The sequence below is a fragment of the Gymnodraco acuticeps genome, unplaced genomic scaffold (genome assembly GCF_902827175.1).
Source record: "Gymnodraco acuticeps unplaced genomic scaffold, fGymAcu1.1, whole genome shotgun sequence".
Classification (NCBI taxonomy): Eukaryota; Metazoa; Chordata; class Actinopteri; order Perciformes; family Bathydraconidae; genus Gymnodraco; species Gymnodraco acuticeps.
In genome coordinates this window covers 459448-473970 of record NW_022990004.1, presented here as the reverse complement: position 1 = coordinate 473970, position 14523 = coordinate 459448, and the positions used below count along the sequence as shown (strand labels likewise).

Below are 14523 nucleotides of genomic sequence, written 5' to 3'. Positions count from 1 at the left end.
TATCCTATAAGTATAAGCCAGTGAATTAATCTAATCTCTTTGTTTTTCCACATTTGTTAGATGAGGAGTGACCCCAGCAGGACAAAGCCACACACCCAGAAGACTTTCAGGGAGCAGCTTGCTGCAGAATTGTTGGAGTTTGCTGAAGGCCCTGCTGAAGGCCCTGCACCTCCACCACCCCCACCCCCTCCACTCACATGCATGTCCGAGTATTATGTGGAAGATGCCACCAAGGTCAGGAAGAACTGCAGGAGGTGCCTAGATGCTGGACTCAAAAGGGTGAAGACACCTGTGTACTGCAGGAAGTGCCAGGTCCCTCTGTGCTTCACTGTCAAAAAGAACTGTTTCAGGGAGTGGCACGACCTAAATACTGGAACATTCAGGTAGGTATAAAGTTCAGGTAGGTATAACGTTTTGCGAGTGTTTATTTAAAAAAAAATACTTATACTTAAATATTTGTTGTTTTTACAAACCTGCAGTGTGGTTTTATTGTATAGTACATTGGTAAAATGTTTGTTTTTACATGCCTATAGTGTGTTGGTAAAATGTTTGAAATAAATCTGCCCCAGTTGGAGTCAAATGTTACCTATGTTTCTGTTTTTTTTTATTGTGCAAGTACACCTACACACAATGACCTACAGTGTGGTTTTATTGTATAGTGCGTTGGTACAGTTACATACACACAGCTACACTTACACATACACACCTACACATACCCACACAGCTACACACACCTACACATACAGTACCCACACAGCTACACTTACACATACACACCTACACACACACACACCTACACTTACACACACCTAGTACACACACTCACACACACAAAAATATATTTAAAAAAAAATTATTTAAAAAAGATATATATATATTTTTTTTTTTTTTGGGTGGAATGAATACCTATAGTGATTATTCAATGTAATACAATAATTTGTATAGTCTGGTACCTGAAAAAGGTCAAATGGCACTGATGGAACCAAATGTGCCCAAAGCTTATTCCGCCTGGACTTTATTTTCATAAACCTCTCTAAAAAGGGCAAATGTCACTTGTTTTGCCTCAATCTTGATACAGGGTACTTATTATATGTTATACTTTGGATTCCTAAAGCTTCTAGGCTACTAACCCATCATTCAAGGTTGGTCTTCACTATAAGTAATGGGTTTTCTTTAGGCAGAGACAGGAATTTACATTTTTTTGCTATGTTCCATCTGAATTTACTCTGACACAGAAACATCTATATTGATTCTGACACTTCTACATCCAACTCACAGATGTAACCTTGCTTTGATAACAACAATTATTCATATAAACCTTTTAGAAGTGAAGTTATAGTCATTTGTTCTGGGAATGTCATTTTCGAGCCTGAAACCTGAAAAACAGGCTCGGTAACAGGTTAATGAATATAAGAAAGCACTGCGTAAAGCGAGAGCAGCCTACTACTCTTCATTAATAGATGAGAATAAGAATAATGCAAGATTTATTTTCAGCACTGTAGCCAGGCTGACAGAGAGCCATAGCTCGATTGAGCCTTCTATTCCCATAGCACTCAGTAGTAATGTTTTGATGTGCTTTTTTAACGATAAAATTGTTACTCTTAGAAACAAAATCAATTACCTCTTGCCTTTGACCAGTATAGTGTTATCAACAGCTCCCGGAAACCTAAGTTCTAATGTTACACTAGATAGTAAACTAGAATGTTTTTCAGCCATACACCTTGAACAATTAAATTCAATGATTATTTCTTCTAAACCATCAACGTGTATCTTAGACCCGATTCCAACTAAGCTGTTAAAATAAGTGTTTCCATTAATTAATACTTCTTTATTAACTATTATGAATATGTCTTTATTATCAGGCTATGTTCCACAATCATTCAAAGTAGCAGTGATAAATCCACTTCTTAAGAAGCACAACCTCGATCCAGAGGTTTTAGCCAATTATAGACCTATTTCTAATCTCCCATTCCTCTCAAAAATTCTTGAGAAAGCGGTCGCAAAACAGTTGTGTGTATTACTTAAAAAACAATGATTTATTTGAAGATTTTCAGTCTGGCTTTAGAACACATCATAGCACAGAGACAGCTCTGGTTAAAGTCACAAATGACATTCTAATAGCCTCTGACAAGGGACTTGTCTCTATTCTTGTTTTGCTCGATCTCAGTGCTGCATTTGATACTATCGACCATGATATCCTATTGCAAATACTAGAGCACTTAGTTGGCATACAGGGAACTGCTTTAGGCTGGTTTAGGTCCTATCTATCTGAACGCTCTCAGTTTGTACGTGTCAACGATGAATCTTCCATGCAAACCAAAGTTAGCCATGGAGTGCCACAGGGCTCAGTGCTTGGACCTATTTTGTTCACACTATATATGCTTCTGTTAGGCAATATTATAAGGAATAATTCTGAACATTTCCACTGTTTTGCGGATGATATTCAACTATATTTATCCATCAAGCCTGATGAAACCAATCACCTAAATAAAATTCAAGACTGCCTCAAGGACTTAAAAAGGTGGATGACCTTAAACTTTTTGATGTTAAATACGTCCAAAACTGAAGTTATTGTACTCGGCCGAAAGAATCTACGAAACAAATTATCTAAAGATATACTAACTATGGATGGCATTAATTTGGCCTCCAGTGAGACTGTAAGGAATCTTGGTGTTATATTTGATCAGGATTTATCCTTTAACGCCTTCATAAAATCAATCTCAAGGACCGCCTACTTCCATCTATGCAACATTGCCAAAATTAGGCATATCTTGCCTCAAAACGATGCAGAGAAACTAGTCCATGCATTCGTTACTTCTAGGCTGGATTATTGTAACTCCTTATTATCAGGGTGTACCAAGAAGTCAGTCAAGTCGCTTCAGCTGATTCAAAATGCTGCAGCTCGTGTACTAACCAGAGTTAGGAAAAGGGACCATATTACTCCTGTTCTGGCTGCCTTACACTGGCTCCCTATAGAACACAGGATATAATTTAAAATTCCTCTTCTCGCCTACAAAGCCCTTAATGGGCAGGCACCATCTTACCTTAAAGAACTCATTATACCCTACTGTCCTACTAGGGCATTGCGTTCCAAGAATGCAGGGTTGTTGGTTGTTCCTAGAGTCTATAAAAGTACAATGGGAGCCATCTTATCAAGCTCCACATTTGTGGAATCAGCTTCCAGTTTGTGTTCGGGCGGCAGACAGCCTATCCGTTTTTAAGAGTACGCTTAAGACCGTCCTTTCTGATAAAGCTTATAGTGATAAAATAAAATAATCTAATAAGAGTGCATTGACGTAGATACGTTGTGCCTCTTCACCTATACATTTTAGTTCTTACTCTTTCACTTAAATCCTAAAAACTTAGATCTTATATTTAAAACTTTATCCAAACCTTTCCCCTCTATGACCTCTCGAGGTTCTAATAGCTTGGTTTCACGTGACGTCACACCGTTGCGTTCCTTTGGCGCGAAATTCCATTGGAGGTCAGGAAGTAATTTTCTACAGAGGATCTAGCTGCTGTTACCATTGTGAAAATGCCGGTGTGTTGTGTAGTTTACGGTTGTTCCAATCGATCCGGCCGAGAGAAAAACAAGAGGTTTTACCGAGTGCCGAAGGTTGTCGTCCATAAAGCTGAGCAATTTAAGAAGCTAACCGAAGAACGCCGGAAAAAATGGCTTTCAAACCTACATCTGCGGTCGGGAGGAGCAGAGTCGTCTAATGCACGGGTCTGCAGCGACCACCTCATCAGAGGTATTAGCTAACTTGGTTTTTGTGGCTTTGTTTAGGTATTATTGGGTTGTGGTTAAATGCGTATTTACTTAGTAATACTGATCATGTTTAAGTTACCTGTAGTCTAATATGGACTTTGTTGGGACTTTTTAGGGTGCCCTAGCGCTTTGGGTGACGTTGAGTCGGTAGACTGGGCTCCCACTGTTAGCCTCGGTTACCACACAACAAGTAAGCCCAGATCAGAGGCATCTCTTCGACGAGAGCAGAGGATGGAGCTCAAGGAAGACCAACAAAGACAATCAGAATGTGCAGAGGCTTTGTTGGATCTCCTGCAGACAACCGAGAGCCCAGAACCGACGCAGCCCCCGTCTGACAGCCCACAACCAGAGGACACCAGTGGGATATTAAATGACCAACAAGGTAAATTAACCACCAGCATTATTATTAAATATTACAAATGTGATTGTCAGAAAATTAATGCAAACTTTGAATTAGGTTTAGAAAATAGAGCACTAATTTGAGAATCTGCAATAATTGGAACAGAGAACTTGCATGTCTGTAAAAAGGTTGTCAAAAAGATAACTTCACAAAAATTCACATTCATATTTGACTATTTTAAATAACTAATTATGCTTGCTACTGCTATATTGTATGCAGATGCAGGATGCCAGACTGATTTAACGATGGAGGACATCGAGAGGATGGAGGATGTTCTGAGACAGAACACAACAGAGCTGGGAGATCTTCGGACAAAGGCACTGGACACAAAGTTCAACCAGGAGTCCTTTGAGAACAACGAAGAGAAAACAAAGTTTTACACCGGGCTCCCCAACTTCTTAGTTTTACTTCAGGTTTTTCAACTGTGCGAGCCCTACATCACCTGTGGCCCTATGTCTGTGCTCTCCAAATTTGAACAGTTCATTGTAGTTTTGCTGAGGCTGAGACTAAATCTCCCTCTGAAAGATTTGGCTTTCAGGTTCAACATCTCTCTCTCCACTGCTTCTAGAATTTGGCATAAGTTAATTGACATACTTCACGAGAGTACAGAATTTATAATTGAGTGGCCAGAGCAACATGTACTTCAAGCTACAATGCCAATGGGATTCAGACAGGCATTTGGATGTAGAGTTGCTGTGATTGTTGACTGTTTTGAAGTTTTTATTGAGAGGCCCTCTAATTTACTAGCTAGAGCACAAACATGGTCCAACTACAAGCATCACCATACTGTTAAATTTCTGATTGGTGTTGCTCCCCAAGGCTATGTTACCTACATATCTTGTGCCTGGGGAGGAAGAGTTAGTGATAAACAGATCACAATACAGAGTGGGCTCCTAAAAAACCTGTTACCTGGAGATATTGTCCTAGCAGACCGTGGGTTCGATATTGCCGATAGTGTGGGATTTTACTGTGCTTCACTAAAGATGCCTGCATTCACCAGGGGGAAAAGTCAGCTGTCAGCATATGAGGTGGAAGAGACAAGAAAAATAGCTAATGTGCGTATTCATGTTGAAAGAGTCATAGGATTAGTCAGAAGAAAATATCAGATTCTGCAAAGCAGGGCTGTGCCCATAGAGCACATGCTAACAAAACCAGGTGAGGCACTAGCATTAATTGACAAGATTGGGGTTATTTGCTGTGCCTTGTCTAATCTGACAGTGTCTGTCGTCCCATTGGAGTAAAGTCATGGAGCTGTAGTCTTGTAAATAAGAAACCATGTATTATTCAGTATCATTTAATCTTTTCAGTAAACATCTTTTTGTGTTCAAACATCTTGTGTTCAAGTCTTTTCAGTAAACATCTTTTTGTGTTGAAAATTGTGTAGCCCTACTCAATATACAACTTTCATCTACATTCAGGCTTAATTCATTCAACAATATTCTAGAGATGACAATTGGTCTGGTGACGCTCCCATGTATGGCCATTGAGGGTTATTGTAAATGTAAATAAGAAACTATGTATTATTCAGTCTTAGTATCATTTAATCTTTTCAGTAAACATCTTTTTTACAATAGCAATATATCACACAGCCCTACTTCCTCTAGTGAGTGTGGTCAGTGAATAGGAAGGTGCTGTAATGCAGGTTAAAGAGCTGCCACTGTGCAAATGTTACGTTCCCTTGTAAATATAGGGGTACAAAGGGAAGTAGCGACACACAACATAACCGGCCGAGAGAAAAAGGAGAGGAAACTGATCTCTGACGCCATAAAGTGGTCTTTTAATTAACACAACGAAAAAGGGCTCACCAGCCAACTTGTCAAACAAAGCTTAAGATAAGGGGAGAGCGACTGCAACCTTCCTCATGTCCTATATGGAGACGCTGATTGGAGATTGGGAGCGCCTGGGGAGATCAGAGGGAGAGAGAAAAAGACACACACACACACCCAAACACCAGCACCCACTACGGCACGTAATAATAATGCAACAAGGAGAGAACCACAACTTCCGGGACCAGGACAGACCACAGGTGCTGGTAATCACGCCTTCTCTCCCTCCTGATCATCTTGCAACTGAAACTGAAAAATGGAACAGCAGACAGGGAGAGGAGGCTTTTAGTCACCTGATAGTTATGCACTAACATGTTCTTGTGGAAAAAAATGAGCACACCAACTCTTTATGACTTTTACCTTTCCCCTTGTAAGTTGCTGTCCCAACACTTCAGGGAGAACACATAGTCTGAAGAAACGCTCAACTCTGGGAATGATGTTGTCCCACAGGTCCACATCACGCACAATTCTCTCTACAAAGAGGTCATTTTTAGTCCAGACAACAAAGTCGCAGTAGTCAACATCAACGAGGTGGAGCTGAGCCTGTATTTGATGGTAGTAGGCATGTCTCCTGTCCAGCTTCACAGTGCCCCCATCGTTGACGAGACAGAAGCCCTGTTCTCCAGCACACAGGCGAAGATTGGCCTCCTCTTGTTTGCTGTGTGGGCACTAAAAGTTCAATGAAAAGAAAAGTAATATATTGTACTGTAAATAAGTGTCTGCAGCTCAACATGTATTGGGAGAGGATCCCCAGACTCAGGATCACGTCACAATCCTATACTTACCCGCTTTACTGTAGCACAATACTGAACAAATAAGTTACCTTTATCTCACAGATACCAGTTCCATGGCAGGTGCACGTGACACATCCGTCTGGCGACGCTCCCATGTATGGCCATTGAGGGTTCAGCCAAAGCCCGCTGTCTTTACAGCTGAAACCCTGGTGGTGCAGACTTTGTACTCCTTCATACTGCTTTCGGGCAGTTGCATCCATACCCGTCACACACACACACACACACACACACACACACACACACACACACACACACACACACACACACACACACACACACACACACACACACACACACACACACACACACACACACAGACACACACACACACAGACACACACACAGACACACACACAATACATTTATTCTGTATTTTTATGCATTGAATATTTTGTGAATCATGTTTTGTAATGATAATGAATTTAGTTATAAGTTACTTGTACTGTAACTTACTGATATACGTGATCTAATCAGCGTATACCATGGGTAGAATTGTAAGTTACTTTTCACAACAAGTCGGTATCCCTCCGCGTCTGAGAAAAACTGTATACAGTTTGCTTTTCTGATTGGCTCCCTAATCCCTAATAAATACCTTGTTGCAGCTGTAGAGAACTTGTATGCCTCTGGGTAGCATATGGACTTGATCAAGGACTTTGATGGCTGTGCAAGACTAGTCTGTAGAACCTGCTTCAGTCTTGAGGCTGTGATCCTCCTCTTCCTTGCTCTTTGGCTAAACCATATTGCTGATAAGCTCTGGTTTCTGGTCTCCTCCTCTACTGCCTGGACCTGTGGCTGTGTCAGCTCTTCCTGTCTGAAGTCCTGGCATGCATTCTGCAACTCTGTTGGGGATAGCTGTAGCATCTCTGGTGTCCTATACTGAGGTAGTGGTTTAGGTAGCTTGCTCACAGATTTAGGGACACATTCTCTGTAATATGGTTCCCTGGACATCAGTGCAGCACTTCTTGGGGAATTTCTGCTCAAAGTCTTGAAAAACTGCATATACCTCTCTGATCCTCGCTCCAATTTTGAACCCTGGACTGTGGGACGCTGAAATGTGTGCTTCTCACCTGTCCTTCCAGCAATGGCATCATCCAGTTTTTGCTTTTTGGATTTTGTGGATGAAAAGTCTATCATCGCAACTGGAGCAGCAGGAATCTGCACATGTGAGAGACAGACCAACATGTATGTGAACATACATGTAGGTGCAGTGTAACAATGAGACAGGCAAGGACGGCATGAACAGCTGACGGACCACTGGGGTCTGAATACCTTTTTGACATGTGATGGCATTAGCCACTTGCACTTCTCAGTGGTGCAGGATGCAGTCTCTCTCATCTTCACACCTGCTTCGATTGCAAACAGAACTGCTCCAACATGTGAGCAGGATTCTGACAAACTGTATAGACAGAGACATACTAGAATAACTAGATTGATCGTAAAAGCTAGTAATGGTATAACATGAATATTATAGCAGGCATTATTTTGTCTGAGCTTAAGTGTTGTGTCAAATATGCTTTGGGTTGGGATATTTATTTTATGACTTACCCAGCCATACAGTTACAGTGTGCTGAAACAACCTCTCCATCTTCTTTAGCTACAATCCACGTTTTTAAATGGTGTTTCTCCAGACCTCTGGGAATGGTTGACCTACACAATTGAAGCTCCAGTTCACAACTTGCGAGTTGGTAACATACATTTAACAACATCACAAGCAACACATAACCAGATGGTCTTGGTAAAGAGGTTGTTTTTAATATTAACCTCAACATAGAGTGATATAAACAACGTGCAGGCTGTTCAAAGGCTCTGAGCTGTCTATACACACAAAACACAATATATCCTAAGCTAAACACATACACATAACAAACATACACATATATACACACACAACACACTCACAGGCCAGTTAATGCTGAAGGCAAGGCGACAGCCGTAACACTGCCTTACATGAGTCCATGTAGCTAAAGTTAGCTAGCTAGATGTCTCCTAATAATGCTACTTAGAGGTAAGAAGGTATAGGTAGTTAACACTCACCCGGGCAAAAACAAGGCGACATTTGTTTAATGCCTCTTTGGTGCCGAGGTCATTCACCCATCCACACACGAAGTAGTTGAAAGCTTCCAGGCTTTTATACGCTTTCATCTGGCTAGCCGTGTAGTAGGAGGTATGAAGGACGAGGTAGCTGGTGATATCCATCGCCTCAACAGCGGGCAAATCGGATAAATCACGAGAAAAGTAGTTTTTTTTCAGCTGATACGGATCGTATCCGATGTGTGCTGTGATTTTTTCACGATATCTGCGGCGTGCAGGTTCATTTAATTGTTTGACATAGTCGGTGTCCTCCATGATTCCTGCGTTGATGAATGATTGCGTTTTCACTTCCTGACCTCCACTTGAATTTCGCGCGTCATAGAAGTCACGTGACTGAAACCAAGCTATAGAGGGTAACAGGTTGCAGAGAAGGCCTAGCCCGGCCCGGGAGTGTGGAACGTAGCCACATACCTACTCCTTACCTCTAACCAATTCAGGTTCCAGTGGGGACCTCTCTCCCTGCGTGCCTCTCCACCTCTGTTTCCTACTTCTTACTTGCTACCATTTTCCCTCAACCTATCCTAAGGGAGTGCATGTATGTAGACACGTTAGTTTAGCTGCTATAGGCTTGGACTGTTGGGGGGGGGCACCTTACTCCGTCTTTCTGGCTGTTTTTACCTGTGTACTCTCATGTTCCGATTAACCCAGTTTCCCCCAAATCTCTTTTTTCTGTCCATATATACGCCGGGATCCTGAGTCGAGGCTAATCCTGTTGCTGTGGTCGTGTGTCCTGGATCCTCTATCCTGAGCACTGGATCTGAGTCCTGGACTTCGAGTCGTGGCTGAACCTGTCTCTGCGGTCCTGCCAGACTCTCACCATACTACTTCCCTGATGGCTCCCACAAGATTGCTGACATCCTCGTGGATTCATCTTATTATTATAGACACATGCATTTCCAAACATTTGGACTACCTATGTTGTAAATGTATTATCTTTTCGATTTACACACGGCATCTATTGCACGTCTGTCCGTCCTGGGAGAGGGATCCCTCCTCTGTTGCTCTCCCTGAGGTTTCTCCCATTTTTCCCTTTAAACTGTGGGTTTTCTCTGGAAGTTTTTCCTTGTACGATGTGAGGGTCTAAGGACAGAGGGTGTCGTATTGTCATACTGATATTCTGTACAAACTGTGAAGACCACTGAGACAAATGTAACATTTGTGATATTGGGCTATATAAATAAACATTGATTGATTGATTTATTAACACACATATGAGGCTATCATGAGGTTGTTAACATCGCAGTTTATCAGTGGATGTTTGCTGGAACTACTTGTTAACAGCTTGTTTCCTGACGGACACACACAGCGTTGAGACCGGTCAGGTAGAGACCGGTCTCAAGTCAGCACCGATGCAAACTCGCTGTTTGAGGGCTTGATAGCCCACTCCCCCTTCACACCGCTCCACACTCGTTGGTTTGGAACAGCACTTAATATGGCGGACCCTCCGCGTGAACGCGCAAACGGAGGGGTAGGGTGTAGGGGCCGGTTCGGGAATGGGCCTAAGTATCGAGGATAGGAGTCGAGGAGGGGACATTTAAGAATTGAGAAACCTCTACTGTGTGGGATTGGTGAATTTGTGTGTCCGTCAAGGAAATCTCGGCCGGCAGCCATCATGGTCTGAAATGACCAATGGACATCGAGAAATCACTAAGGACCTACCCACCAAGTAAAAAAAACATATACCACGTGTCTCCCATCAGTTTACGTCTGTGAGGAGAGAGAGAGAGAGAGAGACAGAGAAAATGGCTAAAAAAAACTTTACAGTTGCCGACTTCGCAAGAGATTTTTTTCGCTAGCAGCAGTGAAGATAGAGCCTCAGAACCTGAAGTCTTCGACTCTTCTGAAGAAGAAGAATACAAAGACAACAACAAGGATCCATTTGGACATGGGTAAGTGTAAATATTACAGTAATAGTGTACTGGCAATGTGTGGGGAATACCGCGAAAATGAACAATAGGTTTATTGATATATATTTTGTATCGATAGTCATGAACTTTTTATTGGGACAAAATAGACTCTCCATTAGCAAATGTTTACTCTGTGTTAACGTTATTTTGGTGTGTAAAAGTGAGGTTACATGTGTAGATTAGGGATGTTAAGATTCACCGATTCGCATCGGTGCACCGGCATAAACGTTGAAGATGCGAGTGCACCGGTTGAAACAGTGCACATCGGCTACAGTTTGGGTTGAACTCGCAATGCATCGATTGTCGCGTCTCTTTGCATCGTTAAAAACCGGTTAAAACCGATTCATTCATTTATAATATTATCCACTCATCCACTCGTGTCAGCACTCTGCAGAGACGATCTTTGATCCGCCACTATTGTGCCCGAGAGCCGCGTGCATGTGTCACAGTTATCAACAAGCATGGAAGTTGAGGAGAAAGAAATACACAGCGCACCGAAAAATAAATATAAATCAAACGTTTGGCAACACTTCGGATTCTTCAAAAATGACGGACAACTTGATAAATCACAAGCAATTTGCAAACAATGCCGTGCCGCTATAAAATACACGAGCAGTACAACGAATTTAGCGACGCACCTAAAGAGGCGACATGGGGTGAATATTACGTCTGCGGCTGTCTCCCTATCCTCCTCGGATTCAGCTGAAGCTAACCCGGCTATCCCTGGCGGCAGCAAGACTGGTGAGCAGCAGCATATCACAACTTTTTTGCATGCTCCGCTGGCTAACAGTTCTACCCGCTCCAAGGCAATAACTGACGCCATCGCCTTCTTTATCTGTAAAGATATCCAGCCGTACAGTGTCACGGAGAATGAGGGCTTCCTACACCTCCTCCACATTTTGGAGCCCAGGTACCATGTACCAAATAGGAGGTTATTTACCGAGAAACAAATCCCTGCTCTTTATGACAAAGTAAGAAGAGAGTTAGTTGAGTTGCTGAGCAATGCCCAAAGAGTTGCAATTACAGTTGATGGCTGGACGTCTTGCGCCACTGACTCATATGTCACGGTCACAGCACACTATATTGATGACGAGTGGGTATTGCAAAACCATGTTCTGCAGACCAGAGTGTTCAACGAGGCCCACACAGGAAATAATCTAGCAATGTTACTGCAAGAAGTTTGCCGCGAGTGGAAAATTGAAGACAAGAATCCAGCGTTGCTCACAGATAATGCTAGAAACATGATACTGGCTGGAGTTGGTGCACAGATGGAGCCACATGTGCGATGCATCGCGCACACACTAAACCTGGCCTCCCAAAAAGCCCTGAAGGTGGACAGGGTGTCAGAGCTTCTGGTGAAAATGAGGAAGGTGGTGACTTATTTCCACAAAAGCCCAAAAGCAACTGAAGCTCTCCGTGAAATGCAGATCCAGTTATACCTGCCTCACCACAAGCTAGTGCATGATGTTTCCACAAGGTGGAACAGTTCCCTGGACATGTTGGAGCATTTTTGGGAACAGCAGCCTGCTGTGTTGAACACTCTGCTGTCAAAGAAGATAAGGAGGGGAGAAGCCATGGCCAGCCTGACAGAGGATGACATGACATTAATCCCAGAGGTTATCAAATTGATGTCCCCCCTGAAAGTAGCAACTACACTCCTCAGTGAGGAAAAAAACCCCACCATCTCAATGATCTCCCCAATCCAGACCAAACTGCAGAGGCAGTTCCAGCCAGATGAGAGCGATCATATGGTCATTTCCCAGATGAAGGAACGATTCAGACTGGACTTTGATGGTCGCTACACATATCTCCAAGACCTACTCCACTACGCCTCAGCACTGGATCCCCGCTTCAAAGACCTAGCTTTCCTGGATGACAATGAAACTAAGGACATTATTTTCATGAAGATAACAGCAGAGGTGGTGAAGATGGATGGACAGGTAAGAATATACTACTCAATATATTGTAGCTAGTGTCTGTCTCACTTTCACTGTTATTTACCTGTGGTTTACTTAACTGACGCTTATTTGTTTAGTTTAAGGAAATCTAATAGCTCATCTGTGCTGATTATTGTCAGGCAGGGGATGGTGATACACTTATTGAGGACCACGCAGCTGAAACAGAAGGTGACCGGAGCCCCCACAGAGAGGAAGAAGAGACAGGTTTGTTTTGATAGGAACTATGCCAAAAGTTATAAAAGTGTATTGATTTGAAAATGGGTGTATACTATGTATTGTATAGTATTGTATGTCATCATTTTTGTAATCTAAAAATCTAAAAATCCTCTCTTCTCTTCTTTTCCACTCCCTAGATGATGTCCCTCCCATGAAGAAGACGGCCTTGGACCAGATGTTTGGTGATTTCCTCCCTGCAAGATCACCAGTAAAGAAGACCACAAAGGAGAGAGCTAAGGAGGACATCTTAAAGTACAGAGAGAGGGATGCTTTAGGTTTGAGTGGTGATGTGTTGCAGTGGTGGAAAAAACAAGTGGATCTTCCACTGCTCTCAACATTGGCAAAGAGCTACCTGTCCATCCCTGCAACAAGTGTACCCTCTGAACGAGTGTTTAGTACAGCCGGTGACATAGTGACAGCAAAGCGCAGCTTGCTTCATCCTGATCATCTTGATCAACTTATATTCCTTAAGGCCCTGTCACACTGTCCCGAAATTGACACCCGATGGACACACGATAAAGGAAATGTTCAAATTTGGCTGTGATCGTAGCAACATCGGGCCATTCGTGAGGGCATCTTAAGCCATCGTATGACCGCCGGTGGAGTTTCTCAGGCTCCGGCAGCAACTTAGTGAGCGGCAACTTCGTAAGGCACTCGTGAGGGCATCTTGTCAAATCGTGTCATCTTCGTGTTATCATCGGTGCCATCGGGCATTCGGCCTCACTCTGATCGGGGCGAATGCCCGATGGCACCGATGATAACACGATGCCCTCACGATGGCCTTACGAAGGGCAAAATTGACACACGAATTCAACACGAAAATGAACCTTCGCAAGGTCCTTCGGCAATTTTTTGGCATGCCAAAGATTTTGCCACCGCTCACGAAGTTGCTGCCGGAGCCTGAGAAACTCCACCGGCAGTCATACGAAGGCTTAAGATGCCCTCACGAATGGCCCGATGTTGTTACGATCACAGCCGAATTTGAACATTTCCTTTATCGTGTGTCCATCGGGTTGTTTTATTGCACAACAAAATCATGTAAATATATTATGTAAATAACCCAATTTGTGTTCTGTGAAACTAAAAAGGATATAATATATTATTTTGAAGGACAGTTGACAGGAAGTTGTTGTTGTTATGGAAACAACATTACGGAGAAAACGTAATATTTCTACATATAACGACAGATAAAGTAAAGAACAAAGTCTGAAGATATCAGTACAGTATCATAGTACTGTAACACAATTGTTTTTGGTACTTTCATTGCAGTTGTATGTCTTAAATGTAATGTAAATGTTGCCTTCGTGTGTGGTTCGGGGCCATCATCGTGCGAAATTCACAATTCCATATTCGTGTGTCCATCGGGTGTCAATTTCGGGACAGTGTGACAGGGCCTTTAAGAAAAACCTGCAAGCCAGACATATGAGTTAAACTCAGTGAGGTGTTATGTTAGTGAGAGTGGTTTTTATTTTTTACACCAGCCTGTGACTGCCAATAATAGTTGAAATGTTATGAAGACCTATTTTTGAAAGGTTATTTGTATTCTTTATATGTTCATAATA

At 42.5% G+C, this 14523-nt stretch overlaps 1 protein-coding gene across 1 annotated transcript; it reads left to right on the top strand.

Annotated features, from left to right (window-relative positions):
• Positions 1-3428: 3428 nt before the first annotated feature.
• LOC117544172 lies at positions 3429-5593 on the top strand. The gene is made up of 4 exons (XM_034213002.1): positions 3429-3752; positions 3885-4151; positions 4389-4707; positions 5554-5593. The coding sequence occupies exons 1-4, from the start codon at positions 3536-3538 to the stop codon at positions 5591-5593; spliced, it is 843 nt and encodes a 280-aa protein (XP_034068893.1). The 5' UTR covers positions 3429-3535.
• The last annotated feature ends 8930 nt before the right edge of the window (positions 5594-14523 follow it).

Bases quoted from the DNA above. Each gene is read 5' to 3' on its own strand.
- LOC117544172 (XM_034213002.1), top strand. From the start codon at position 3,536: ATGCCGGTGTGTTGTGTAGTTTACGGTTGTTCCAATCGATCCGGCCGA. The intron at 3,753-3,884 runs GTATTAGCTAAC...GGGACTTTTTAG, and splicing joins CAGCGACCACCTCATCAGAG to GGTGCCCTAGCGCTTTGGGT. The intron at 4,152-4,388 runs GTAAATTAACCA...TATTGTATGCAG, and splicing joins GATATTAAATGACCAACAAG to ATGCAGGATGCCAGACTGAT.